This window comes from Apteryx rowi, unplaced genomic scaffold, assembly GCF_003343035.1.
Source record: "Apteryx rowi isolate R43461 unplaced genomic scaffold, aptRow1 scaffold_119, whole genome shotgun sequence".
NCBI lineage: Eukaryota > Metazoa > Chordata > Aves > Apterygiformes > Apterygidae > Apteryx > Apteryx rowi.
In genome coordinates this window covers 2073219-2100403 of record NW_020447408.1, presented here as the reverse complement: position 1 = coordinate 2100403, position 27185 = coordinate 2073219, and the positions used below count along the sequence as shown (strand labels likewise).

The 27185-nt window shown below is 58.8% G+C and overlaps 1 protein-coding gene across 1 annotated transcript in view; it reads right to left on the bottom strand.

Annotated features, from left to right (window-relative positions):
- Positions 1-26377, bottom strand: part of HS3ST6 (heparan sulfate-glucosamine 3-sulfotransferase 6) — a 28650-nt gene extending 2273 nt beyond the window's left edge. Inside the window, exon 1 of the mRNA XM_026084769.1 lies at positions 26301-26377. Within this exon, the coding sequence (XP_025940554.1) occupies positions 26301-26377 (77 nt within the window). The remainder of the gene's footprint in view (positions 1-26300) is intronic.
- Between the last annotated feature and the right edge of the window lie 808 nt (positions 26378-27185).

The following is a 27185-nucleotide window of genomic DNA, read 5'->3' as shown; positions in this document are numbered from 1 at the left end:
GCGGGGCTGCGAGCTGGAGGCCCCGGGGCAGCGCAGGGAGCAGGCGCCCGCCGAGGCTGCCAGCCGCCCGCCAGCAGAGCCCCGCAGGGCGCCAGCCCCCCCGCCGCCCCCCGAGGCCGGGAAAGGAGCGCTTCCTTTAGAAAAAGGGGCAGAAAACCTCTCAGGGCCCAGCCGCTGTGCCTATAAAATTCACTGCCCTGATTGCTCCCTTGTGCACTTTAATGAGGCATTAATTGCCGGAGAAATTGCCCGGGCGTGTGAGCGCAGCGGGAGCCCGGCGGCTGCACCCTGCACGGGCGAAGGGTGCTCCTCCGCGCCSGGCACGTCCCCGCCGCCGCCACCGCCGCCCCGCAGCGGCCCCGCTCCCCCCGCTCCGCGCTCCCGAGGCCGCCCCGGGGGCTCGGGACGGCGCAGAGCATCCTCGCCGCTCCGGGGAGCGCAGGGACCCCGACGGCCTCCAGCGCAGCCCCCGGACACGCGCCAGAYCCAGCTCCTGCTCCGGACGGTTTCGCCCGCGGCAGAACGGAGCTTGTTAGYGCAGGCGACCAGGTGCCGACAGCGAGCGGAGCAGAGACCCGCATCCAACGCGGGCTCCGGAAAAGGTGGGGAGAAAAGGGCCAACGCGGCGCGCGGGGCACAGGCAAGACCCGCCGCTAGCGCCGAGCCCCGGCGGGGCGCGAGCCCGTGCGCGGCACCTCCCTGCCCCGGGGACCGCTCGCTGCAAACGCGGGGACCGGGGACTCCGTCACGCACCCCCGCCGCTTGCTTGGGGTGCCTCAAACCCTTCCCTCGCTTGAAACCCAGCGCGCACCGCTTCTGCTGGGAAGCCTGAGCGGCTCCCGCGGGTTTGCTCGCAGGGGACCGGCTCCCTCTTGCTTTGCCAGCTGATCTAACCTGAACCGCCTTTGCTTCAGCCCCCTCGAGCTGGCAGCAACGCGCGTTCCCACCAGCCCTCCGCGAGCGTCTCCCTCCTGGGCGCCAGCCAGGCAGCGGAAGCGGGAATCTCAGTGCAAGGCCAGGAGGAGCCTTCGCTAACCAGGAGTGCTGCCCTTCGCGGCCCCGCATCAATACAGCCGACGGCTTTTAAGGCAGCCGCTCGCTTTCGGTCCGGCCGGGGGACGCGCAGGGCAGCAGAGCCGCGAGGCGGCGCGGTGCCCCCCCCCCGCCCCGGACACGGCGGCATCTGCCCGCGGCACACGGAGCAGCTCCTCGCTGGAAGCACGAGGCCGGGAGCTGTTGTCCCACGCGGTGCGCAGCAGCGTGCAGTGCTCTCCGTGCGGGAGCCAAGGCAGCCGTCCGTCCTGCTCCGGCGTCCGTCCCAAGCAGGCGGCTGCTTTCCCAGAGCGGAGGGATTTGGGACCGTCAGAGATTTGCTTCACGCTGCGGAAAACGAGCAAGCCGCTCCAGCTGATCTTTCTGAAATGAAAACTACGTGTCTCCGTGCACGCGCAAATAAACAGCCATACGCTTCGCTCCGGCGTAGCCCTCTTCCGAGCGGAGAGCACAGCACCTAACCCGGCAGGCAAGCGCCGCTGTGCGGGCAGCAAACCGGGGCACCGGCGAGCGGAACGTCTCGCTCGGGCGCTGCCTGCTCGCGCGCCCGGCCCTGCCAGCCCGCGCTCACCCCGCCGCACGCGCCCAGGCGCCCGGCCCCAGGCACGTGCACGCAAACGCCTCCCCGGCCCGGCCCCAGGCTGGCTGCTTCGCGTCCTAGCGAGCACAAAAGAAGCCAGTGAAACTGCTGATAAACGCGTCAAAGTGGTAAAAGTAAGGGAGAAGGAGGCGCCTGAGCCGGCAGCGTTTCCCCCCTCAGCGTGACTATTTAGCGCCTTCCCAGCCTCCTTGCTTCTCTGCCTCAAATCATCCCGCTGAAATTAAAACAGGAAAATTAAAACAGGTTTCTTAAACCTGGGAGGGGATCGATGGGTGATGGGTCTTTGCTAAGCTGAGCACACCCAGGCCCCTCTGCCCCGGCGCTGCGTCACGTCGACGTGGCGCGCGCCGAGCTCTTCCAGCTGCAGACCACGCGGCGGGAGCAGCGCAGCTCCATGCACGCCGCGTGCCAACCACGCATTCCCAATGGAAACGGAGCCCTTGGAGCCGCCGGCTGCTGCTGCCTCCCGCCCGGACCTGGGAAGCGCCGCGGGCAGGAATGCAAAGGAGCAGGAAGGCAGGTGGAGGAGATGCGGGCTCAGAGGAGAGCAAGCCACGGCGCAACCGAGCGCCTTGCGGCACGGCCCGCAGTCGTTYGGCGCCCCGCACCGCATTACCCCCCCTCTGCCGACGCTCTGATCCAGCTGCTGCCCGCTCCATCTCCCGACGGCAACGCTGCAGMGCGCCAGCGCCGACACCGACGGCCCCAGCGACCGCTGCCTCCGCTCGCGCCGCCTGCCGCACTCGCTCGCTGCGACGCGCAGCACCGAAAGGGATTTTTTAAATCCGTTTTGTTAAAATTCTTAAAGCGACCCGAACGGACAGCTGCTCTGGCCTTCAAAACCGCCCTTAAGAGCACCAGCGGCTCCCTGGAGCCAGCCCCAGTCGTGCAAAACGGGGTGGAGGAGTCCCTGGGCGTTTTCACAGCAAGATGCAGCACTTCTAGGGCAAATCCCTCCTCCGGGCTCCCCCAGCGCAGCACAGCGCGGAGCAGGGAGGAGCAGGAGCGGCGGCGCTGGCGGGGTTTTGCCTGCCTGGCGGGGAAGGGTCCCCGGCGGGGCTCTCGCGGCAGCACAGGTCGTGCTGTCCGYGAGCCAGGGCTCTACCCAGCAGCATCTGTTCCTTATGTAATGGGAAAAGGCTTGAGGTTTGGGKTTTTTTTTTTCCCCTGGACGCAGGAAAGAACACTTTATTAAAAGCACTTGYGAGTAACGCTGGGCCCCGCACAACTCCCTCCCCAGAATGGGAGGCGAAAGCCACTTGTGGCTTTTTTTCCTTTTTTYCCCTCTTTTTTTCTTTTTCTTTACAGTGCCAGCATTTGCAGAATCCCTTATTCGTCCCCAGCTTTGCTGCTAGCGAGGAGCAATAGGAGCAATAGGAGCAATAGGAGCAAGGGCGCAGCGAGCAGCAGCAGCGCCCGCGCGGGCAGGACACCCTTCGGGGTGCGTGCGTCCCGGGGTGGGGGGAGACCGGGGCTTCCCCAGCCTCTTCGGCACCTTTTCCTCCCAAATAACCCCGTGTTTGYGCTTGCCAAGGCAGGAGCGGGCTGGAGGGGCCAACTAAAAGCAGCCGCAGGTCTGTAAGATGCTCTCAGCGCCCCTCGGACCCCCCCGCGCAAGACGGGCCAGTGATATACGTTTAACTCTAATTACACTCAGAAATCTGTCGTGAGGTTCGCCAAGCCGTTTTATACGGCTTCTCTGTGCCGACTTGCTGAAGAATTTATGCCGTTCTCCAGTGCTTTCCTGGGATGCCATTGATATTTCTGAACAGAAAAACAATTCTTTCCATGTGCTGCTCACCAACATAAAAATATCACTCAGCAAACATGGGCTTAAGAGCTAAAGCAGTCACTCTCCTCAATGTGCAATAAAATGTGTATTATCACATGGAAAACGTTTGGGATGACGTTATCTGAGATGCTGAAGGGTCCGTGTTCCACCGAAACGCTGCTTTTCTCAACCTCCGCACCACAAACTGGCGCCGATCTCACCTGAGCTCAGGAATTCATGGTTCTGCTCAGCTTTCATTAAACATGATGGCTTGGATTTATTTTAGTTGCCGTAGCTGTGTTCCCTAAAATATAAGCTTTAGAGGAAATCCATAAGACTTGGTAACAAGCAGGGGCAGCGTGTAATATCTTTGCAATAGCAAAAGCAATTGCAAAAGCAAAAGCTTTCTTCAAAGCTGGCTACACTAGCGCTGGCATCTGAACTGTAAAAATTTTATCCTAGACATTTCTTACACCAGGCAAAGTGCAAATTAAAAGGAAGGGAGACCCAGGGTCGCTAATCAAGTCAGGATCTACCACCAGGTACAGCAGAGCGCATGCGGGTGGCCGGAAAAATTTGCAGACACCGCGGCACCCCGCGGGCACCGATGCCAGCGGTGCCCCRTGCTGTCCGCAGCCCCGTTCGCCTGACCCAGGGTTTCTCAGCAAGTTCTGCTTCCCATGGAAACGAGAGGCGCGCAGTCGCGACCGTGGGATTCATTTAGCCGCCTCGGTTTAAAACCCTTCGACGTTCGGCTAATCCAGAGTAACCGTCCGCTCAGGTCAGGTTGAAGGCGGAAAAATTCAGTCCTGACGTCATTTCTGGGACCGCGTCGGAAACGACGACCTCTGAAAAGTTAATTGTGCGGCACATCGTCTTCCTCAGCAGCTTGATCACACAAATTCCCAGCTACTTGCAAGATAATTACGCTATTTCACATTTTCATTAACTCCCTAATACTTTCCCCTAAATTACCCCAGTTAATTATTGATAAGTCTTGTCTCTCTCCAGATCTGGCTTAAACTGGCAAATAAAAGACCAGGCTTCTATTATGCTCCACTTTAGCAAAAGCACTGGAAACTTTAATTAAATTTATAGTTAATTCTTATTGACCTTAAGAGAATGTCTTTGGAATGCTAAGTATTGCCTACAGGTGCACGCAAGATATTCAAATGATGGAGCGCTCCAGCAGCCTTTGAAGGAATTCATATTTTAAGAGGAGACGGAATGCCCGGGAGGAGGGATAAAACACTTCTACCTCTCTATTAAGCTGATAAATTTCAATTTTTAATAAATACTMAAGTGACTGGCATTTGATAGGCACCAGAAATGGGATTTCCTACACAGAGATATTCAACAAGTGAAATTGTTAACGTTTGAAAGAATCACAGAGAAGGATGGAAAATGTCACGTCTCTTCAAAGGCTGCGGCAGGCTCCCAGGAGCTATTTAGCTGATCGCTCCATAAAGATTTTCTTTCTGCCTGCCCTGGGTGACCCAGCCTCCTCCTCCTCCTCCTCCTCCTCTCCTCCGTACGAGGCGCGATGGCTCACGGCAGCTGTTTGCAGCCATCCCAAACTGGACGTCAGAGCCTCAACCCTCCAGCGCAGCTGGGTGGCTTTGCAGTGCTCCAACGAGCCCTCCGCACCTCCCGGATCGCGGGTCCGAGCACCGCCGGCTTCACCAGCACCGCGAGGAACCGGTGGGAGGCTGCGTCGAGCACCGATCCGGGCTGCGCTTGGGGAAACGGCAACGCTAAGAAGGAGACGCAAGTGGTCCAGAAGCAGGGACATAAATCACCGAAGCTGGGAAGCCAAGAGCATTGCTCCCCTTCTGCCTTCCAGGACCTGTTTGCTCTGAGGCTGCGTAATTGCTCCCGTACCACTGCGTACGCCGCACGCGAAACCAAACACGACCCGGGGCTTCAATTATCAGTCACGGAGAGGTTGAGCTAACAAGCTCATGTCTGTAACGTCCTCTAATTGCTATCCGTCGCGGCGCGTTTCGGAGGGCTGCCGGACCTCGCCGAGCCGGTACCCTCGATTATAGTCAAAGGGAAATTGCAGATTAAGGCTGCGCTCCCAGGGGCCCTACTTAGATTAATTACCTCCTCTGTTGAGGTAGCAAGGTGCAATAAGTTACAACACTGATAAAAATGCAGAGCGCTGCATTAAATACAGATTAACAGCCATAGCGGGCAGGTAATCAAAGCAGACTTCAAAAACCTGGGCCAGCATAACTTTCCAGGGTTAATTGGTTCATGATTCCTCGAGTCTGGGATGATTTTGTTGTAGAAGAGCTTCTCCCAGTAACAAGCCGAGAGCGTACAGTAATGGATGCGCCTGTCTGAGGACAAATTCACTGATAAATCAGACTCCAGAACGGGAGCCTCCCACGTGCCAGGGCCCGGAGGAACCAAGGGGAAGTGCTGCGGTCTGAGAGCAGGCGCAGGGATGCTACGGCTGTCGGGATTCCCTGCAACGGCCGGTCGAGTCAACAGACTGAGCCGGGACATGGGAGTCGGGGAAGACGCTGCTCCCTGCACCCGTTGAGCACCAGCTCACTTGGGTGCACGGCAGACCCCCTGCTCGCTCGCTTGAAGGACAGGCACGGCAAACCCGGCAGCCTTCCCCGGGAAACCTAACAGGAGCAGGAGGAGGGACCATGCTTCCCGTGCAACTGGCAGAGCACAAGCTACAACAGGGCTTTACCTGGGCTTAACTGCAGCTCGGACTGCAGGTATTCAGCATCTCCAGAAAAAAATCACTGCAGCTGTCACTGCTGCCCTGGGCCCTTTCGCCTCTGATCCCCGGAGCAGGGAGCGTTTCGGGTCCCGCAGCAGGCAAGAGACGGCTGAAGCCCGCGGCTGGGAAGGGTCTCTCCCCTGCTCTGGGACACCGCGTCAGGCGCTGGGTCACCCGTCAGGCCAGGCAGGGTGTGAAAGGAAGGAAAAAGGGCCAGATAGCAGGGCCCCGAGATGCCAAGGGAAAAGATTGCCCCGTCCCCTGCGGCCCCAGGGCTCCAAAGAAAGGCTGGGAAATCCCAGGCACAGGTGAAGGGGGAACAGCCCGGATCACAGCTCACAGGTTTTAAGTTATCACCAAATGCGCAAGACAAAGGAGCGGAAAAAACCCTCTCCATTATTATTAAAAAGAAAAACAACCGCTGACAAAACAGCCACCAACAAAAGCGAGTGAAAAGCAAAGGGGTTTCTGCCGGAGTCGATATGGTTGAGAGCTTTCTCCAGCGCCAAAGAAAGTGACTCTCCGAAGGCGATAAGAGGGGAAGGCGATGGGATCGCTCCGAGGACAAAACCCGCAGCGAGGACGCCGCGGATTAGCTTGCGGGGTCCCGGGCAGGGCTCCGGCTCCCGGCCCTCGGCGCGGCCGGGCCCTTCTCCCGGCCGGATGCGGTTACAGCGGCACCTCCTCTTTCAAAGGCCGGGTGACAGGCTGCCCCGGGACGGGGCTTAATGGGGGACGGGACCTTTTTTGTGCAAATGTAAAGCAGTTTGGAACCGGGCAAGCGGACAAGGCTTGCCACAGATTTATCCTCTCGCAGCAGACATCCAGTACCACCCGGATCTGCATATGAATCCCGGGAACAGGCTTATCTCCCCGCCGCGAGACAAGGCAGCCTTTGTGACCGAGCGCAGCGACAGCTATGAAGTTGTTAAACTGGAACTAAGTTACATATACTCCAAGATACCGGCCTTTCTCTTCAAGGCAGCTGAAATAGCAGCACCTTTGCCGAAAAAGCAAGACGCCGGGGCCGCAGCAGGGAAGGGCAGGATTTCGGGAAAGGGCAGGATTTCGGGAAGGGCAGCCCCAGCTCGCATCCTTGCTCCCGGTGCCGCCTTGCTCCCCGGACCCCGCTCGCCTCCCCGTTCCCCGCCAGGCGGGGAAGCCGCAGCGCTCCGGCAAGCTGCCCGGGAGCAAATTAGGCCGTGTCCCTTTCTGCTTCTAATTGCTCTAATCTTCCCCCTTGCCCGTCCCCCTTGCAGGAGCCGGCGGCTCACGTCAAGCGTCTCCCGCAAGCAGGCAGCGAGCCCGCCAGGCGCTTTCAAGCCCCGGCCCGGCTCCATTATTTTTTTTTGATTCTTTCAATGATTCAAAAATGTGCAAATGAGGCCACGGCTTTCCAATCAGGCCAGGCCATGAGCTAATTGGCTTTAAGAAGGGAAACCTGAATATGCTAATGGTGGCCGTAACGAGCCTGCGCTGCGCCTGGAAGGGGAGCGGAGCCCCGGGCTCAGCAACGCTCCGACTCTGAGACACGTCAATTAACAACAAGGAAGATAATTTATTAATGCTCCTTTGCCTCCCCCGCCCTTTGCACCTAATTACAGCTTGATACAAGAAGAAACATCCCGGCGGTTGCCCAGCCCCGATCCCCGCGGTCGCGGCCGCGCTCCCCGCAGCGCCGGGGCATCTCCCGCAGCGCCGGCTCCGGCTTCAGCCACCGCGGGCACCAAGTCCTAGATCCCGGCAGCAGGCGGATGAAAAGGCCCTTTTCCCCCCACCGACGGGGCGGCCAGGCGCCCTGGAAGCGCTCTCGGTCCTCTTGCAGGCGCAGCCCCAGCCCCCTTCCACCCGCATTTCATTTGCATTGAAATCATGCTAATGTTTATGGCCGGGAATCGTAATTACGGGCAGTCCAAGGCCCTGAAGGTTTTTGAGTGACTCACAGCAGATTTTTTTTTTTTTCCTTTTGAACCAAGTGTCTCAGAAACCCCGTTCGAGCCAATTGCTTTCTCCTGGTCATGTCGTGCTCGGGGCTGGCACGCCAAGGCCTCCAGTGCCGCCGCGGCCCGGGAGCCTTCAACGCCCGGCCTCGGGGAGCGCCGCCGGCAGGCCCCCTCCTCGGGGAAGGACTAAGGTGCCTCCTCTCCGGAACTAGCAGTCGTGGCTATTTCGACCGGGTCGTTCAGGCCAAAGGGTTACTGGTGAATACACATAACAGCGTACGATTTCAGAGAGGATAAAGGGCAGCTCCTTCCCACCGATGGAGCGGCGGCGGCTCCGGAGGAAGCGGCTGGATAGCCGCAGGGTGGGCACGGCCCTTTCGCATGGCACCCCCTTGCAAAACCCCCTCCGGGGCCGCAAAACACTTGAGGAACGCACGCGATTGCTCTCTAATGGCTGGTTACTCTTGTTGGCTGCATGCACACACATGCACAGGTGCATGCACACACACGTGCAYGCACACACGTGCCTGCACCTACATGCATGTGCATGCACACACATGCAGCACACACGCACGTGCACGCATGTGTGCATGCACACACCAGTGAGCAGGACTATGATGGAGGAAATGCCATGGCCTCAGGAGTGCGTGGTGCCCGGGGGGGCTCGGCTATAACCCTCCACCCCAACATGCAGCATCCTGGGCTACAGCAACACRGTGACGCCTGCGGCGGTCAAATGTCATTTAAGTGACATTCTGCACCAAACAGCCTTTATTTTCCTTGCATTTAAACAAAGAGGATTCAAGCGTGGCTGCTAAGGAGCGCTGAAGCCCGTGCAACAAACTCGGGGTCACCCAGCGCCCCGCTGGCGGGCTCCTCCCTGCGGAGGGGATTTCCAGGGCAYGAAGGGATCCTCCCGCGGCGAGGGGGAGCCCAGCCGCGGGGTGCAGCACAGCGCAGCGTGGGCACCAACGGCCTCCCCATCCCGCTGCACAGAGCCACGGCTGCAACGCGGCAATTAGGAGCCCTTGCGGTGCTGCTCCCCCCCCGGCGTCCCGTCGCTTCCCCCGCGCGGGCGGCCCCGGGGGCCAGGGCTCAGCCCGTGACAGGTGTCTTGCCTGCGACCCAGGCCAGCCGAGGGCTCTGATCTCCRAATGACCCTTTCCAGCAGTGAATACGCGCCCGCGCTCAAACAGCTTGCAGATGAAGGAGCAACAGACTGGAGATGATTTATTCAGGAATTGAAGGTTCAGTACCCCTTTTAAAGGCTGATCCTCGGCACTGTCAGCCTTCATTGCACACAATTAAAGGGGTTAGTTACCCAGGCCTGCCATGGCCTTCCTCCCTTACAGGGGAATAAAATAAAACAAGAACAACAAAAAAAACCCCACCCCCAGCAACCCACAGTCCAACTCCTCCAACGCATCGTTGGGGCCGTTACAGAAGGACTTGCAGACTCAGCTCGCTAACGGCTCTGGGCTCGGCTTTCCACAAGGGTCTGGCTCGGCTCCTGCCCTGCTCCCCAGGAGGAGATGGAGAGAGTCAGGCCCAGAYTCTCTCCCCTCTTGCAGCAGGGCAGGATCTGGGTCTGGATCTGTGCTCGGCTGGCTGCAAAGTTATCCGAGTGCAACTGGTGCAAAGTGCATTCCTCCAGGGCAGCATCTGGGGCCGGATGAAACCAAAGGCGCTGCTGGCATCCGGGATTAGGGAGGGAGGGAGGGAGGGAGGGAGCTGCCTGGGAACAAACCCCTTCTGCTGTGACGCCTTGGAAGCAATACCAAACCCTGCGAACACAACACGGGAACATCTCGAACCCGAGCTGAGACCGCTCGCAACCACAGCCGCTCCCTCTTCATCCTTCTCCCACCAGCACAGCAATGGGAAACGCAGAAAAAAGGGACAGCAGAAGGCGAAAACTAAGCTAAAAGTAAACTTTCCCTGCTTGTCACGAAGCAAGTACCCCATCGAGATGGAAGGAGCTTGGAGGAGGTGGCCCGCTGGAAGGTGGTCGGCACAGGGCAGCTCCAGGTCCCGCGGTCCCACCTCCGTGGGCTCAGAGCCCGCGACCCGGCACGATGCAGGCGCTGGGCACGCACACGCTCAAGAGCGTCTTTGCTCGCAAGCTCACACTAACGTGGTTTGAACGCAGAGCTGAACTATACCCTCGCACCAGAGAAAGGGTGGAAGGATAAAAGCTGGGATCTTCCATACTATTTTTTCCCCCTTCAGAGCTGCGAGAAGTGATCTGACGGTTTTACTGCTGGAGTGAAAGCAGCACTCACAGGCATAAGCAGTAGGAGTTCAATCAAAAGCTTCCGTTTAGAAAAGAAAAGGAAGAAATCTGCTGGCTCCAGTGGCTGCTAATAATCTCTTTCCAAGGCAGTTAATTTTCCTGCAGCTACCCCAGCAAATAATCCAGCCAATTATTACACCTTTCAGTGGAATCAGCCTTTTAAATATGTTCTACTCCGGCCATGTATCTTGTGTTTTATGACCGGCTGAAGATACTTGACTTGCTGTCTGTGAGCAGTGAAACAAAAATTATGCTCTTCTGCAAACAGAATAGAGGCACCAGTGACAAATTTTCTACCTCTGGCAACCGAGATCCTTGGGCACTCCAATAAATAAGGAAAATTTGCTCTTAAAACTCTATGGGGCTGCCAGGCTTGGGGCTCTGAATCATTGCAGCAAGACAGGCTGGGGAYGGGAGGGGAACCAGAGCCTATGGCTCGGGGAAGGCACAACACTGAACGAGGCACTTGCAGGACAACGCCAAAAAGGGACACGCTGCCAGGACGGGCATCACACGATTAATGCCTACTCATATGCTTTAAACAGCAAGCTATTTTTTATGGACCAGTTGTCCCCAGTGTGAATATTCCATACAGGCAGTATACTTCAACGCAGGCAAGTTTAGATGCAAAATTTATCGCTGTTTAAAAGAGACAGAAAAAGAAAAAAAAAATCCCTGAGACCRCTAAAAATACTTCAAAGATCTTTGTTTTCAATTCAAAATAAAAAAATACCTGTATTGGTTTTGCCTAAAACACTGTCTTGCAGCCATGGGCTGACTGTTCCTGGTTTCACTACCTAGACCTAGAGGAGCACGAGAAGTTAAYAAAAAGCCTGCAAATTTTTGTTTTTTCAGCTTTTAAAGTTACCTGGCTCTTATCTCCCCAACAAGTCCGCCTTGTTGCTTTAACCGTTTTCAGCTGGCATCCCTGCTCCCGCCCGGCAGCTGCGAGCCGCGAGGACGCTGCCAGCAGAAACAGGAATCCCTCGCGCTCCATTCCAGCGCCCAAACGGGCAAAACGAAGCCGGTTCTACGTGAAAGCAGGGCTTAAACGAGAAAGCGCAAGGCGACACAGCTGAGCGCCGCCCTTCCCGCGGCACGGCACAGGGCTCCCAGGCCTTCCCACGGGGGATGCACGAAACGCCCGTTCCTCCGCGGCTCCTCGCCTGCCATCGCGGCTCCACCTCRCCCAGCACCGCCGGGCGACAGCCGCCCCCTCGGCCCCTCCGGGAGCTTCCAGGGGCAGCAAAGCTCCTTCCCTGCACCCGCACGGGGTTTTTCCAGACCGACGAGCTCCGAAGCRCTGCACAAAACCTCTGCACGGAGGCGGCGTCGCTCCCCTCTTCTCGCGGCCCTCGGAGAAGACCTGGCGTGGGACCACAGGCACCTTCGGGACCCCCCAAGCCGGGTTCCYGCGCCCCACGGGCTACGCGCAGCCCACGAGCGGTACGCAAGCAAGGATCCCCGAGGAAGGCGGCGACCACAGGCAGGCGGCGTTCGTGCACTAACCGCGCGCGTAACACGGCAGCGTCTGCTACCTTTGGGAAAGGAGAGGAAAAAAAAACCCCAAAGTTATCTATAAGGCAGCGGCTGGGCCTGCAGGGCTCTCCGGGCTGCTGCACAAGAGCGGCGACGGGGCACGGCCCACGCGCGCGCTCCGCCACGCCGAGGCGGCGCAATAATTCACCCCGACGCGGCAAACCGGAGCCTCCGCAAAACCGCCAGCGAAGGGGCGCGAGGCCGCCCCGGAGCCGGCAGGTCCGCTCTGCTGCAGGGCAAGCCGGCAAGGCTTCCCGCGCCGCCAGCCCGCCGGCAAAGGCTGCAGGGGGACTGCAGAGCTCCTGCGGGAGCAGCGGGAATACGAGGGCTCCRGCTGGGACGGAAAAGAGCAAAATCCTCAAATATTTCGAACGCATCCATCCGCTCGTGGTGGCTCCCACGGCAGGACAGCGCAACGTGCTGCGGAACGGCGACTGCAAACTGTCCCACCACACGAGCAGCGCCGGGCCAGGGCCACAGGCTCTCAGCTTAATTAGCTCACACCAATTAGCCAGGGCTCAGTCTTGGCGGCTCTGCCGCTAGCCAGGCTAACCTGCTGCTGGCTCAGGCGCCAGCGCAGCCGCAGCGGGGCCGGCGACGTCCACGGCGCCCTCGGCTGCACGCCCGCAGCCTGCCTGGCGAAACCCGCAGCGTTGCAGGCAGCAACGCCCGCRCCCTGCTCCTTCCCGGCTCCTCCTCGGGCTGCTCCTGCCGCAGCTGCCGCGCTCGCCCCGGCTCCGGGCAGCGCAGGCAGGCAGCGGGCGGCTGCTCCCCGGCAGCCTTCCCAGGCGCAGGACCAGTGGGAACAAACACCAGGGAGGAAGGGAGGAAGAAGCCGCACRTGCTGTCCAGAGCGAGACCTTCCTGTTGGCCTGTGAATTGACAGACGCTTTGATTTGATCAGCAGATGCTGACGAGGCATCAAGACGGGTCCCCAGAGCCATGAATAATTTCAGTGCATTTGTATTTATTTGATCTCAGTATGAGGCTGGCCCTAGCCGCCTTTCCATCCGGTGCTCTCGCAGATCCCACCTTAGACGCTTTACACAGCAATGCTGGAGAAGCGGCTTCTGGGCTCTCCAGATGGTCCGTGCATGGTCGCCACTGGCAGGGCTGGCTGCGCGCTGCCTGTGCCCCTCGACGCACGGCCGGGGACGCAGGATGCTCCAGGTCACGCGACGGGGAAGAGAGAGACCCCTTCGCCCCGCTCTTCTCCCTTGTAAACCTGCACCTCCTGCACAGCCTTCTCCTAGGGGCTGGGATGATGAAAAGAAACCCATCAGCAGCTTTCCAGAAAAGTGATGTGTAAGAGAAAAAAAGCTCCCCAGCCTTATGACATTTAACATAACTGGTTCCAGTATTTCCAGGTCTTTTTACCTGCTTCTCTTTTTTGAATGGACAAAAATGGGAAGCTTGCGCTATCTGGTTCCCAGACCAAAGCTGAGATTGGAAGCTAAGGCACCAGGACCAACCTTAACAGCCCTTTTAAAATTGCCACTGGGTCAGATGCCCATAAAAGTAATTAATACATTTGACAGCAACTAGCTGGCCATAACCCCCCATTATGTGAAACAGATAAACACACCAAACGTTAACCATGAACCAGCGTCTTTAAGCACTGCACATACCAAATAACTGCTCTGCACGATGAATGAGAGGGGGAGATAGGGGAGACAGAAAATGCCGCACGCAGAAGCGACCAGGAAAAGCTCTCACTGAGGTCTACGACAGAAGACGCTGCGCAGAACCCCTCAGCCCTTCTCCCACGACCCACGCACACCCACACGGTACACCTCAACAACGACCAGCGGCCTCATCCCTGCTCTTCCGTGTCTGCACTCCCCCTGTGCCAATGCTTTTAAAGTCTCTTGACGTGCAGCTATTGGTTTCTCCTCCTTTGTGCAGAGCAGCGGAGGCAAATGGACCCATCCGGGGCTGAAGCGTCCTAGGCCAGGTTGGCGACAGGGCTTGACCTCGGGATGAGAGCTGAGATACCTCCTGCTGGACTTGGGAGAAGATGACCCGGGGATCCCAGCTCTGCACGCACAGCCCTCACCGCTGCACAGCTGCACCGCGAGGCTGCTGAGGACCGGTCCCACAACGGCAGGGACGCACCGGCACCGGCACCGGCCGCGGCAGGGAGCCTCGAAGGAGCCCCCGCHTCCCGCAAGACCCACCGAGACTCATCACCCGGGAGTCCCTGGCACTGTCCCCACATGGGGGAAAAGGGATCCTGAAGAGACCTGGGAATGCCAACGCTTGCATCCTTCTAGCTTCAACCCCAGCGGGAACAGGACCTTCCGACCACGACCCACAGCCTTGCAAGCTCCCGGACCCCAGGCACGGGCACCCGCTCGCACCGCATCGTCCGCGGCCAGTGAGGAGCAAAGCGGCTCCGAGGCGAGCGCCGACCGGTCCCCTGCGCACACGTGCTGCTCAGATAACGCTGCCGGGCRAGCGGGTGAGAATTTCCTCCAGCAGCTCCGGCGGAAGCAGCTGCTGGGTCTCCCGTTATCTGCAGAGCAGAAAGGCAGAGCAACATCTGATTTGGATATTTTCCTTCTTGGGATGAAACCACTCCATGAAACATGAGCAGGCTCCAGAGACAGGATAACTAATCTGGTGTGGAAAAGCTGTCAAATTTGGCCAGGGGACAGAGTCTTTTCTTATTTATTTTTTAATGCAGGGGGCAGGGGGAAGGGATGTTTGGGGACTTAATTCAYAGTTAAAAAAAGAAAAGCCTCTTCAGCAGGTTCTCCGTAAACGCCGAAAGGAAGCCGGTCAAAATTGCCTCCCTAATTCCGAAGGGCTGGGAATTGAAATGCATGCACAAACCAAAAAGCCAAAAGCAAACAACCCGCGGGTGAGAGGAGCAGAGGARGCCGCCGAGCGGCAGAGCCAGGCAGGGCCCGGCTTTCGCCGCCTGCCCCGTCCTCGGCCGAGCGCAGCGGCYGCGCTCCAGGAGGAGAGCGGAGGGCTGGGGACGCTGCTCCCTTCGGCGCCCGCCTCTCCCGGGGAGGCCGTCCTGCAACGCCTTGCTAATTAACAGCAGCGGGACGGYGAAAGGCGGAAGGGAAAGGTGCTTCCACACCACGCCGCGGCAGAGGCGGGAAGGAGACGGGGCAGAGCTGCGCGGCAGCTCTTCTCCGGTCCAGGGACCGCGGAGACGGCTCCTGCCCCAAAGGCAGCGAGATGCACGACAGTGCAGGAGAGGTGACAGCCCCGGGCTGAGACAYGCATCTCCTCCCGCCTCCAGCCCTCGGCCGCCATCCTAAGCTGCTAAGTTTGTAATAAACCCAGAAAAGAGAGAAAAATGGCTGTATGTGGTCCCTAGTTTGGAGCCAGGGACGTTGCACGCGTAGGCACGTGTTATCCTCGTCCCCTGACCCGGGAAGGCTGGAGTCACCTACCTGGGCTGGCTTCAGAGTGGTTCCCAAAGAGATGGGGAACCAGCAGAGGCATTTCCAGGCTGGGGGGGGGAATGCTGCTGTATTCCTAAAGCCTCTCTTTTTATCACCGGAGTGTGTACCGATGAGCAGGAAAGAAATGCAATAGTCGGAAAAGGAGGCACGACAGGGAAGAGAAGTGGAATCTGTCAACTACATTACAAAACAGTTTAGAAATACCTTGGTGTAACTTTGTTTTTAATAAGCAAAAAAAGCCCTGAAACTCTACTGATTATATGTCTGCACACCGTAGTTTTCATCTGGAATATTTAGCTGTCGCATCCTATTCACTGCGCTGTTCACCCTCCTCTGAGCAGAGTCACCCTCACGGAGCAGCAGCGCGATCGGACGGCTCGGCCACCGCACGGGAGCCGAGGGGGTTTTAGTCCCGCGCTAGCCCTGCTCCCTGCCCGGCAGGGCGACCGGAGCGAGTCCCAACCGGGGAACGGCACCACCGACACGGAAGCAAAACGCGGCCGCAGCACCGGGCCGGCGTGAAACYGCTCGGGAGAAACCTGAAACGAGGTCCCGGAGCATCCAAACCCCGCGCGCGCCGAGCGGAGGCGCGGGAGCCGGGAGGGCCGGGAGCGGGTTTCCTTCCTCCCGCGCTCCCGGGCGATGCCCCGGCTCGGCTCGCGGCCGGACCCACTGCCGCGCAGGGCCGTGCCCAGGGCGCGGGGGATCCTGCCGTGCAGGCTGCGTGGGCAAACACCCCCCGCGCCGAGCAGCCTCGGCGGGGRGAGAGCAGGCAGGACAGCCGCGCGCCCCTCTCCCCTACTGCTCGCCACCTCTGCCGTACGCTCCCTGCGGAAAGAGCCGGGGAAGGTCCCACGTTCCTGGAACAATTCCCGCGTGCACGGTCTGCTCCCCAACCCCAGCTCCTCTATAGCGACATCAAACAGGGCTCGGGCAACCAGGACACAAACCGACCCTAAAGCACGGCCAACRCGGCATCCTGAGCGCCAGACCAGCCGCGGTCCCTTCTTCAGAGCAGCGCTCGCCCGGATGCAGCCGAGATGAGAATCGGCCCTTGGCTGCTTCCCGTCGGACGCGGGCACCCGGCTGCATTCCCACGCAGCTACGGTCTGCCGGCGGCGCGGGAGCCGGGGGCTCCCTCCCGCGCGCAGGCGTGCGCCCATCGGTCCCTGGCACRCCGCGCGCTCAGCGGCTGCGAATTAGGGAAGCGCTCCCAGCCGACTCGAGGAACGGCTCCTCCCAGGTGAGCCCGGCTTTAACYAGCTGATCCGCCCCTGTTTAAAATCCCTTGAACAAGTGTGCGGCACAAAAGCTTTGATTCCCAGCTAAGCTACAAGATAGCAGATGTTATTTCTGAAAGAGTATCAGAGGTCCCCGAGCGCGTTAATGTATATCCAAGACTTCCCCAGTTGGCTGCCCCTGGATTTTGAAGCCTGACCTATAGTTTTGACTAGTTTCCCCTGAAAACGAAGCTGCTGTTCTGAAAAGGAAATTGTACCGTGTATTTAATGTAAAACAGGCAGCACGTGTCACAAGCCGAGGAAGGCTTCTGCTTCTGACTCAGAAGTGCTGGGTGCCCTCAAAAGAAAACGTCTTGGGGCAACCCAGAAGCAATCCGGATGCAGCAGCCATCCTAACAGCAAGCAGAATAGCAGGGGGGCACTGCTGATTTCCCCACACAGCTCGATTTGTTTTCCGATCTGAAGGTTAGAGAAAGGGATGACGGCTCCCCTGCTTTCCAGGGAAAATGGCTTTCTTGTCGATATGCGGCACGATCATAATCGACCTGCATAACATCTGCGCATGTCATTCTCCCTGCCTGAAGAGCGATGCTAAATGACACTTCTGCGCCCGCAGGATGCCACAGGCTAAATTAACTAGCTACCGGGCCAGCTCCCTTCCTGGGTTTAACCGAACTAGCGTTTTTGACTCAAATGCATCGATTCCCCCGCCTCCACCACCACCACGCTGTGTCCTGATTCCTGGATGAAAGGCGACGGCAGGGAGCAAGCCAGGCTCAGCTCCTTGCCTTTTAGACGGTGCGGTTGGAGAGACGAGCTGCCAGCGCCATGGAAAGGGAGGGCACGGCCCACGGAGCAGAACTGCTCCCCTGCGCTCGGCCGGCCGGCGCCGAGGGTCAGCCTTCCCTTCGCCCATCCTGGTCCCCGACTGAGGGCCCCGGATCCTATTCCAGCAGGTAAGTCATAAACAACAGAAGATATGCACAAGTCCATGTTTTAAACCAAGCAAACTAGGCTGCTTTAATGCAATTTTAAACACTGCTCGCCCTGCCCATACCACCTTCATCATCCAGTTTAAAATTGCACTAGCCGGATCTGATCACTTAGCAACCAAAAATGCTGGGAGTGAGGCAGGAGCCTGGCTTTTGCCCTAGGAATAACTTCCTCTTCCATCACTGGCGCGTGGATTTTGCACACGGGTGCGGGGAGTTCACTGATTACACATCATGGGGACTTCTGCAGAAATGCTTTCCCAGTTTGGCTTCCTGTGCTGAATAAACAGTGAGACTCGCTCGAAATTTCAGGTTCAAACTAACCACGAGTCATTCTGAAACTCATCCAAAACTGTCTCATTTCTACCTAAGAAAACATAAATCCATCTCCACTTATGAACTGGAGCCAGGTCTGAGGTCTGCAACGAAGCCTTCGGGATCCATCAGGAAACTTGCCAGTGACAGCTATAAGCTCTTTTGGCCAGATCCACAAAGGTATTTAGGTACCTAATGTTCATTGAAGTCAGTGGTAACTGAGCACCTAAATCCCTCTGCGAACACGATCTCCTGCTTGCGGCCATCCCGGTCTGCTGCAGGGCTGGGACACGGTAGGGCACCGGGGCCTCAACCCAGCGCAGCTCCGTTGAGGCCAGTGGGCTCCGGACCAGACGAAGCATGAATTCACCTCCTGAAAGCCTGCAGCTCCTGCAGACGGGGCCGTGGGGGCCCAACAGGAGGGCGTAAGGACTCAACAGCCCTTTTCAAGTCCTTTTCATCACCACAAAGGGAACCATTAATGGCTTCGAGGGAATTAACCTTTCTAAGAAGAGTTCTGCATTCCCAGCACTGTATCTTTTTTTCTTCTTCTTGAACAAGCCACGCTGGCTCCTTGCTCTGTCCCGGGCTCCCATGTCCCCCCAGACCCTCCGCAGGGATGCCTGCCGCGGCGTTGGCTTGCCGAGCTTTCTGCCGCCGCTGGCAAGCACCACCTCCGGCACGGCGCCTGTAACGCATGCGCTCGGCATCACCGCAGCCTTCCTACCTCCGGACCCCCATGCCCACCAGCTGCCTCCAGCACGAGGCTCCTCGGGCAGCAGGGGGCTGCCGATCTGCCAGCAGCGATGGGAAGCCGGGGCGGGCAGGTGGGAAGGCAGCAGCACAAGTCCTGCTCTCCCCGCGTGATGCCAAGAGCCCGGCTCTGCTGCAGCCAAGCAGCAGTTTTAAGGACCAGCCCAAAGTGACACACGAGCCTTAGGATTCGGGCCAAGGGGGAAAAAGCACCGTGTCTGTGCAATTACCTGAATTCAGGCAAACGCTGGCACTTCTGCCGGCGCCCGATGCGGCCATCGCAGGGCTGGGACCAACAGCCGGCAGATGAGCGGCATCATCCGCAGTGCAACTCTTGGCCGGGGCGCGGGGACCCGCCGCGGGGCCGCTGGAAGACTCCGGGCCAGGAGCAGATGTCATGCACGGGAACAGCCTGCAGAGCCCAAGCCGCAGCCTGGGAAGGGAAGGGAAGGGAAGGGAAGGGAAGGGAAGGGAAGGGAAGGGAAGGGAAGGGCAGCAACCGCCATGGCCTCAGCTGCGCGCAGGCAGGAGGTGCGGAGACCTGCCGATGCCCGCGGGACAGGGAGGCAGCGGCTCCGCACTGGGATGCAGCCGCTCTGTCTTCCCAGCGCCGCCGTGACGCCTTCGACGGCTCGGGCGAGCGGGAGCCGGGCCGCTGCGTAGGTCCAAAACCTGCGCATCTCCCCAGCCCGCGAGCGAGAAGGGCGTCGAGGCTGCAGTTTCGAGCCTCTTTCCCTGGCTTTGGGGGCTCGAGCACCTCAGGGGGAACTCCAGTTTAGAAACTCCTTGTCCCTGYCGCGCAGAGCGGCGCTTGCCGCCCCCTCCTCAGCCGGCACGCCGGCCGGCAGCATCCACCTCGCGGCGGTCCTCGAAGCACGCGCGCTACGCGTCCCGCGGCTCGCGACGGCTCCGAGTCCCAGGGCATCGTCCCCCTCGCCCGCCTCCCTTCGCTACGGAAAACTAAACGTGGTTGGTTTGCTTTTTTTTCTCAGGCAAAACGCTGTCGCGTTGCCACAGAAGAGCTCTTGTTGAGATGGAAAATGCATCCAATTTTCCACAGAAATGAAAAAGACTTCCCATCTGTGTCAAATTTGTAATAGGGCCTCAGGGAAGACGAGTAACAAATTTAGCTTTTTTTTTTTTTTTTTTTTTTTTAAACTATCAGAAAAAGCCCCATTTCCCAGCAGAGAGCACAGCCCATCTTCGCCGCGGCCCCGCGCTGCCCCAGCCCGCGGCAGGGACGAGAAGGGCCAGCGCGCAGCACGCCGAGCGCGACGCCGGGCGGAAGGAAGCCGGAGCACGAGCCACGGCGCGCGCCTCCGAAGACCACGGCCCCAGAGCGGCTGCCAAACGCTTACTTTTCCCCCCGACGACCTGCTCAGCCTCTTCCACGCGTGCGCCGCGCTTATCTCACCAACCTGCAGCCCATCACGTATTAGCTAATAACCGCTTCCTCCGCGGACGGATAAGGCAAAAGCCTCGGGAATCCATCCCGGTCTGGACAACAGGCTTCAATCCTGCCTTCGCTGGGTGTTTTGGGATGCTGCTGACCTGCCAGCGGGGTGGGAGCGGGGGAAGGAGCACGTCTTTCCCTCTCGCCTGGCGCTTCGGTTCGGCTGCTCCCCGGACAAAAGCGGAGGAGCGGGCACAGCCGTGCGCGGTGCCACGAAGCCCTTCCTCCGGCTCCGGCGGAACGGGCCACGGAGGCACGGGGAAGGCTCGCAGGACGCGGGCGCTTCCGTACCGAGCCCAGCTTGGTGGCTCCCACCGCTTCGCAAGCATCCGCGCTTCCTCCCCTCAGTAGAAACAACTGGGAATTTTCTGACGAAACATTTTTTCACTGGAAAAGCACCAGTTTGCGGCAACCAAAGCTGTTTGTGGGAAAGGACTGGATTTTGATTATTTTTAGCCTGGCTTCTTACGGAAATGTGGCTTAAGCAATCACACGGTCTGTCTGTCTGCCTATCCACTCATCCGTCTGCCCGTCTTCCCCCAGCAAGTTTCCCCCACTGGCCAATTTCAACCAGATTTGATGGCGGAGAAGGATCAGAACCAGGAAGTTTGTACATTTCCGTGAAAAGCCGCAGCAGAACGAAGGCAGGAAGCCTGGATCGCTGCCCTTAAGGAAAGGCAATTCCAGCACAGCCCTTTGTCCATCCCAAAACCCAGCAGCCCATTCCCATTAGGAAACTGGTCTGCTTGATTTCAGGCTCCCCAGCTCCAGCTCAGTACCAGGATATTTGGGTGGCCAATGTTGCAGAGGAGGGAGGAATAGGATCATTGTAGCTAAAATTGATTTGCAGAAATTGGAAAAAAAAAAATTGTTCAGGAATCTCCTCATCGAGAAGACCTTCCACGGAGACACCAGCTCATTTGGCAGGAATCCCGTCCCAGCGCGCCAGGCACCGCTGCACCTGCAAGCAGGCAAGTTATTCCTGTAGGAAGGAAGCAGGTCAGACCCAGCGCTCCTTAACCAAATCCCCGCTTCTCCCTGCGAACGCTGGATGTCGACCTCCCCGTTCCGCAAGCCGCTCTCCCAAGCTCCCGAAGGAAACCCACAGCGCAGTCATTGCCGTAACCGAGGTTTCTCCATAGCTGTCCTGCACTAGCTAAGCCCAGAGGAAAGTGGCTGTCAGAGGCGGGACCACCCGGACCCCACCGGCGTTTGGCGAGCAGCTTTCTGGCACGTCAGACAACTCTTCCAGGATATTCCCCACCTGCTCTCCTCTACCATATTTCCTTGGCTGATAGCTACAACTCGAAGCGGTATCGGGTCAGTCTAGAAGCAACCGATCGTCCTCTCGGGAAAGGAGAGGCCAGGAGCACCTAGAGGACTCACCCAGCCCCAGGCACCGGTCAGCAGCAGCAGCCAGGGCAGACCCCGAAGGTTCGCAGGGCACCACCGCACCCCAGACCCCATGGCCGGCTCGGCCCCAGACCGCGCTCTTAGAGGGAAAAGCACCTGGGAGCATCCCAGCACGCTCCAGCCCCGGCGCTGGGAGCGCGACTTCACGCAGCGAAGAGCGGCCGCCAGGTGCACAGCATCTCTCCTGTTCATCCGGGGCCAGCCCTACTCAGGAAAAGTAGTAGGAAAAAAAAAAAATCTCCCAGTTAGGAAAAACTCTGCATCAGCAAGAAGGACGAAGCGAGCAAGCAGGACCGACTTGCCCAACCCTCATCCCTGGGAAATCCGGATGAAGAGCAGCGGAAAAGAAAGGGCATTTCTTCAAAGCCCCAGACTCGGGGCTTTAGAAAGAAACTTAATCAGAATAGAAATTCAAAGGCTACACTATTTGCTCCCAAGTTATTACGTGTCATCATACATATACCCAAGACAGCCTTAAGCCTTCAGAAGCCGGTGGCCAGCAGAGCAGCTAAGGTTAAAGCGCAGGAGGCTGTCAGAAGCAGAAAGCTGCTATTCATTTTGCCCCAGTAAGGAGGGAAGTAAATCTTGCACAGCATTTTCCACCGATGCAGTGACGATAATACATACTTAATTTAATTTGTGCTGTTTCCAGTCATCAACTTTTATGCGCTGCTGGGAAGAAATGGCTTGACTTTCATTTCTACRTTTGAAAGCCTTTTCGGAGGCCGGCGCGTGGGGCGGCCACCACGTCCCCACGCTGCACATTAACCTCCCGGTTTCAGTTTGTGCCTTGGGGGATGATGCAGTATTTTTGGCCGGGAGGAYGACAGAACGGGGAAATCGGACGGGCCGGCGCTTCCCCGAAAGCACCTTGGCGGCGGCACCGGCTGGGTCAGCACAGCGCTGCTGCCTCCGCGGGCTGCGCAGCTGGCGGCCACCGCTGAGGACCRCTGTAGGTGCCACCCGAAGGCAGATCGAGGTGTGTGGGGGGTCCGGCTCCCCCAGGAATCCTCAGCACCAAACCAGTGCAGCCCTTTCCCCGATGAGCAGAGCGGCTCCTCTCCTGCCTTGCACCTGAGAAGAGCTCTATCCGCGCTGTGCTGCGCGTTGCGGCAACGAGCGCGGTTGCAAGCTCGGGYGGGCACCAAGGAGCCGCTCCGCCCCGCGTCCCCCGTCTCCCTCCCCAGGGTGGAGCGAAGAGCCCGGGAACTACAGCAAGACTTCCCAAGCGGCTGCTCTGCTTCCGAAGAGGCGGGTTCGAAGCACGGCGACAACGCAGGGTACGGCAAACGCCGGGGCCAAGCCGGTTCCGCGGGTGATCTCGGTGCCGTTCCTCCAGAACCTCCCAGGATGCCCGGGCCATGCCGCCGATGCCCTGGCAGGATCCCTCCGAGCACAGCGACGTGGGGAGGGCTCGAACGAAACAGCCTTCCTGTTCAGACTGCTTCCCTTTTTCACACCTTTAGGACCCCGCCAGGTGCGCTCCTGCAGTGACCGACAGCTCTGGGGGGCATTTTCCGGCTCCTCCAGAGGCAGACGGCTTTGCAAAGCCTGGTGGCAGCCCGACGCCGCAAGCTCGCTGCTGCACACCCAGCAAAGGGCTCGCGAAGCTGCTGCACTTTTGCAAAGCGAACAACAGCCCTAGGTGCCTCCAAGCTGCCCCTAAGCAAATGAGAAGAGTTTGGCCCTTGGCTCTCRGAAGTCACAGGTTTCTACACGGACACCAGTGCCGCAAGCCCAGGCATTCGCAGAGGCAGCGGGACTACACGAGGAGCGAATCCGGCTCGCTCCGTAAGGACGCCCGTGGGTCTGCTGATTGCTGTCCGCATAAAACCAAGATGGGAACCTGCCTGGCTTTTACAAGAGCAGCGGCTGCTCAGGAGTCTGAGACCACCAGGCTACCGCTGAGACCACCAAGGAGGAGCTGGGAGGAAATGCTTGTCTGCCCTCAAGACTCATTTCGTTGTCGAAGTAGSAACCTCAGCCTATAAATGCCGGCAATTCCCAGCGACCGTTCCTRCAAAAGCAAGCGGGCCCCAAAGAGCACTGCTGCCCACGGCGTCGCCGGGCTCTTCCGAGGTCCAGCCCCTCCTTCAACACACTGCAGCCGCCACTTATTCCTGGGTATTAATTTAGGACAAGAAGCACAAGCAGCACCGCAGAATCACAGCAACTGATGTGGGTTCCCCTGCGTCCCATAACGTGGGTGAGCTCATATCGAGGCTGCCGATGTGGATTCTCCGGTGCCTAATAGCATGGCTGTGCTCCGTTTGCAGCCCTTCCTCAGAGGAGCGCTCCCTCCTCTGCCTCCAGCCTGCGCAGAGCATTCGGGAGCTCAGCACCCTCGGAGAGCTCTGCCTCGCTGCTGGAGCTGGCGAACGGGCTCAGAAGTTCTTGGGGGTGCTGGGGGGTGCATGCACAGGCGCACACATACAAGTGAACCACCAGGGGTTGTGTGTCTTTGGGGGAAGAGGTTAGGAGTTACTTGTCAAACAGTTCCTGGGAGGGGGTGGGCACATGCCTGGCAAGGATCCCGCRGATCCCGACCTGGCACTCTGCAGTGCGAGGGCCCAGGGATGCTTCTCTATGGCCGCTGCTGCCTCCGCACCCCGCAGAGCATCTCCCCCCACCACGCAGCACACCCGCCCCAGCAAAGACCCAGCCACACACGGCCAGGTGCCTTCCGCAGGGAAGAAGAGCGTGCTATATCCAGCTCCCAGCAATAGCAGGACTGCTCTGCGGATACAGTGCCCAGGTGATCCCAGGGAGAGGACTGCACCCCAAATTCACATCTGTGCAAGAGCAAAAAGAGGGCTGAAAACCGGGCTAAGGCAGTCAGAGAAAACCCTTCTCCTTAGCAGCGAAGAGAGAAAGAAACATCTTCAGAAGTCAGGATGCCACAAGTTCAGAAGCGTCCAAGAGATGCCTAAGCCTGATGTCCTRTTTGAGAGTTAACTGTAACGCGAGTCCTCCTGAGCACTTGAAAACTCGTGACGTCCTAGCAGTTGGCTCAGCGCGCACTGGGAGCAGGCCAGCGGCCCGGTCTCGGGGCTGAAGGAAACAGCGTTGGTCCTGTTCCAGCATGGTCATCTTCACCGGACAGGACTCGGGGTGGGTGGGCGACAGGGCCGGGGCGCTAGCAGGGTGCCCCAGCACCCCTCCGCCCTGCCCTCAGCCAGCCACAAGAACCTTGCCATTTTCCTCCCTAAATTTACCATCGGCAAAGCGTTTCCATGTGCGCAAGAGGCCTCCCGAGTCGGAGCCTGGCAGAGGGAGCAAATCACAGCTGGCGACTCCGACGGTCCTGTGGTTTGGTCGCCGCTTTACAGCTGCGAGCTCAGGGATGGGCTCAGCGGAGCGATGCCAGCAGGAATCCTGACCGATCCAGGGAAAAAGGCAGGCCAAGGGGTGAGGCCGCCTCCGCCTGCCGCGGGCCCGGCAGAGCAGGAGCAGAGGCGCCGACGGAGGGATGGATGGGCGCATGGTCAGTTCTGGAGCAGGGATGGGGCTCGGCGGGGCGCTCAGCTCCCAGCACGTCGCGGTCCGGCAGCCCCGGGTCCATCTCCAACCATCCCCAGACGTGGGACCCGCAGGTTTGGGGACGGGGGAGCAGGAGGTGGCTCAGCCGGCCGGCGGCACAGATGCATCCCCAGGCTGCCAGGAAAAGGGAGCAGCAGGCTCCGTCGGCAGCAGGGAGCRGGTGCATTTGAGGTTAGGGCTTGCAGCGATTCCCCGCCGAGAGCCGCCGCAGCTGAGCGGAGCGAGGCCGCCGGGACCACATTCGCACTCCGCAGCTCCGGCTGCTGCGGGAGAGGGAACGGACAGCCCCGGCCACGCAGCGCGGGGACGCTTTCCCCGCTCGCCACCGTACCTGCGGGCACGAGCTCCGGATCCGGAGGGAGAGCTGGGCACGCCGGCACTTTTGCAGGCTCTACAGTGCCAAACGGAGCGGCTGCGTCGTGGGGAAACGCAACATCCCAGGGCAGAGAAGGGAGGGGGGACGACTGAAAAGCAGGCAGGCACCAGAGCAGGCAGCGGGAAGGCRGAGGGCAGAGCCCTGCTAAGATGAGGTTCACATGTCAGTGCTTGTTCGGGGACCCTAGAGACAAACCTGTGCATTAAAGCAAGGTCCAGCCTTGGCTGCAGAGACCAAGGCTGGCTGAGAACTGACACGGTCTTGCCTGGGCTGCAGCCAGGAAGAAACAGTAAGTCCCGAGAGAGGCGAGAACCCAGATGACTTTTTTTTCGGTGAGGCATCAGCAACGGAGCATGCTGGTGGCAACCTCAGCTGCCTCCGTTAACTATTTCCAGGCCAATTGCTGCAGCGCAACCCTCTGCGGGTCCACGGGGACTCTCGCCCAGCACATCCAGACCTCACCACAATATGAAAACACAACTGTAGTCCACAGCAGTCCGGCACTTTGGAGACAAAAAAAAAGCAAGAAACATGGTCCCAAGGGCTCCTTGCTAACCTCAGAGCCTGGCATCAAAACCACACATGCACATGCTTACACACATACACACACCACTATGAATGTATTTGTTTACCTGGGTGAGAAGCAAAGCAGTAATTCCACCAGTCTGAATACATTCCTCATCTGCTACAGCTTTACTGCATTAGCATCTGTAACTAGACACTTGAGTATCTTGGTGATGATGGATGGATGGATGGATGATGGATGGGAGCACGGAGCTAGACAGAAAGATCGATCCATGCATCCCCTGGCAGCTGCTGCCATTCTTGATGACCCAACCCAACGCAGGATACCTGGTCTCTTTGGAAGGGCTGGAGTCCTCAAAGGAGGTGAGGAAGGTGCGTTTGGGGTGGGAAGCCTGAGGATGCATTGAGTCAAGCCCACATCAGCGTATGCAGGCTTGCAGAGATAAAAGAGAAGACAGAGGAACATGAGGGATACGGAAGAGAAAGAGGAGGCGTCTGGGCAAGTCCAGGTGAGGGCTCAGGGCAGTCAAACAGCCCCAGAGCCCGYGAGGCTCTCGAGCAGAGCCCAGCGTGCGCAGCCCTGACCAGGCTCGGAGGAAGCTCCAGTTCCACTAGATCAACGCCCCAGACCCGCTCCAACCTGGCAGCAAAATCAATTGCGATTAAGCTGCAGCCTGATGGTCTGGTGAGTACGAGGAAGGCAGGACACCCCGCCAGGCCCCCGAATCTGCTCAAAGCAGACCGCRTTATAGCTTCTACACCTCCATAGGGCACTTCGCAGGCTCTCCCCCAGCCGCTCGGGAATAAGTGTGGGGGCAGACTGTTTAGCTCTGATATTTGGTGGCTGCCTGCTGGCAAAGGGGTTGGAGAGAAGCCTTTTTTATTTCGCACAAGCATGCCAAGGAATCCTAGCACCCAGAGCTAGGAATTAAACGGACACATGCCTGTTTTCTGTTATAGCACCATCACCCATTCTGCTGAGTTTCACACATGCAATTTGTTCCACTGAAAGAAAGTTAAATTTTTTCCAAAACCCCACCAATCCCGCAGTTCTGSCCCCACCATCCTGGCAGAACAGCTAAGACAAGTAACAATACGGTGGGTCTGGGCTCTGCAGACACCTTGCAAGGTACAGATGGGGGCAAAGAAAGAGGGAGGAGAGAGGCGGGGGCAAACGTCAGAGCTCAGCTTGAGCGCCAGCTAACTAGAAGC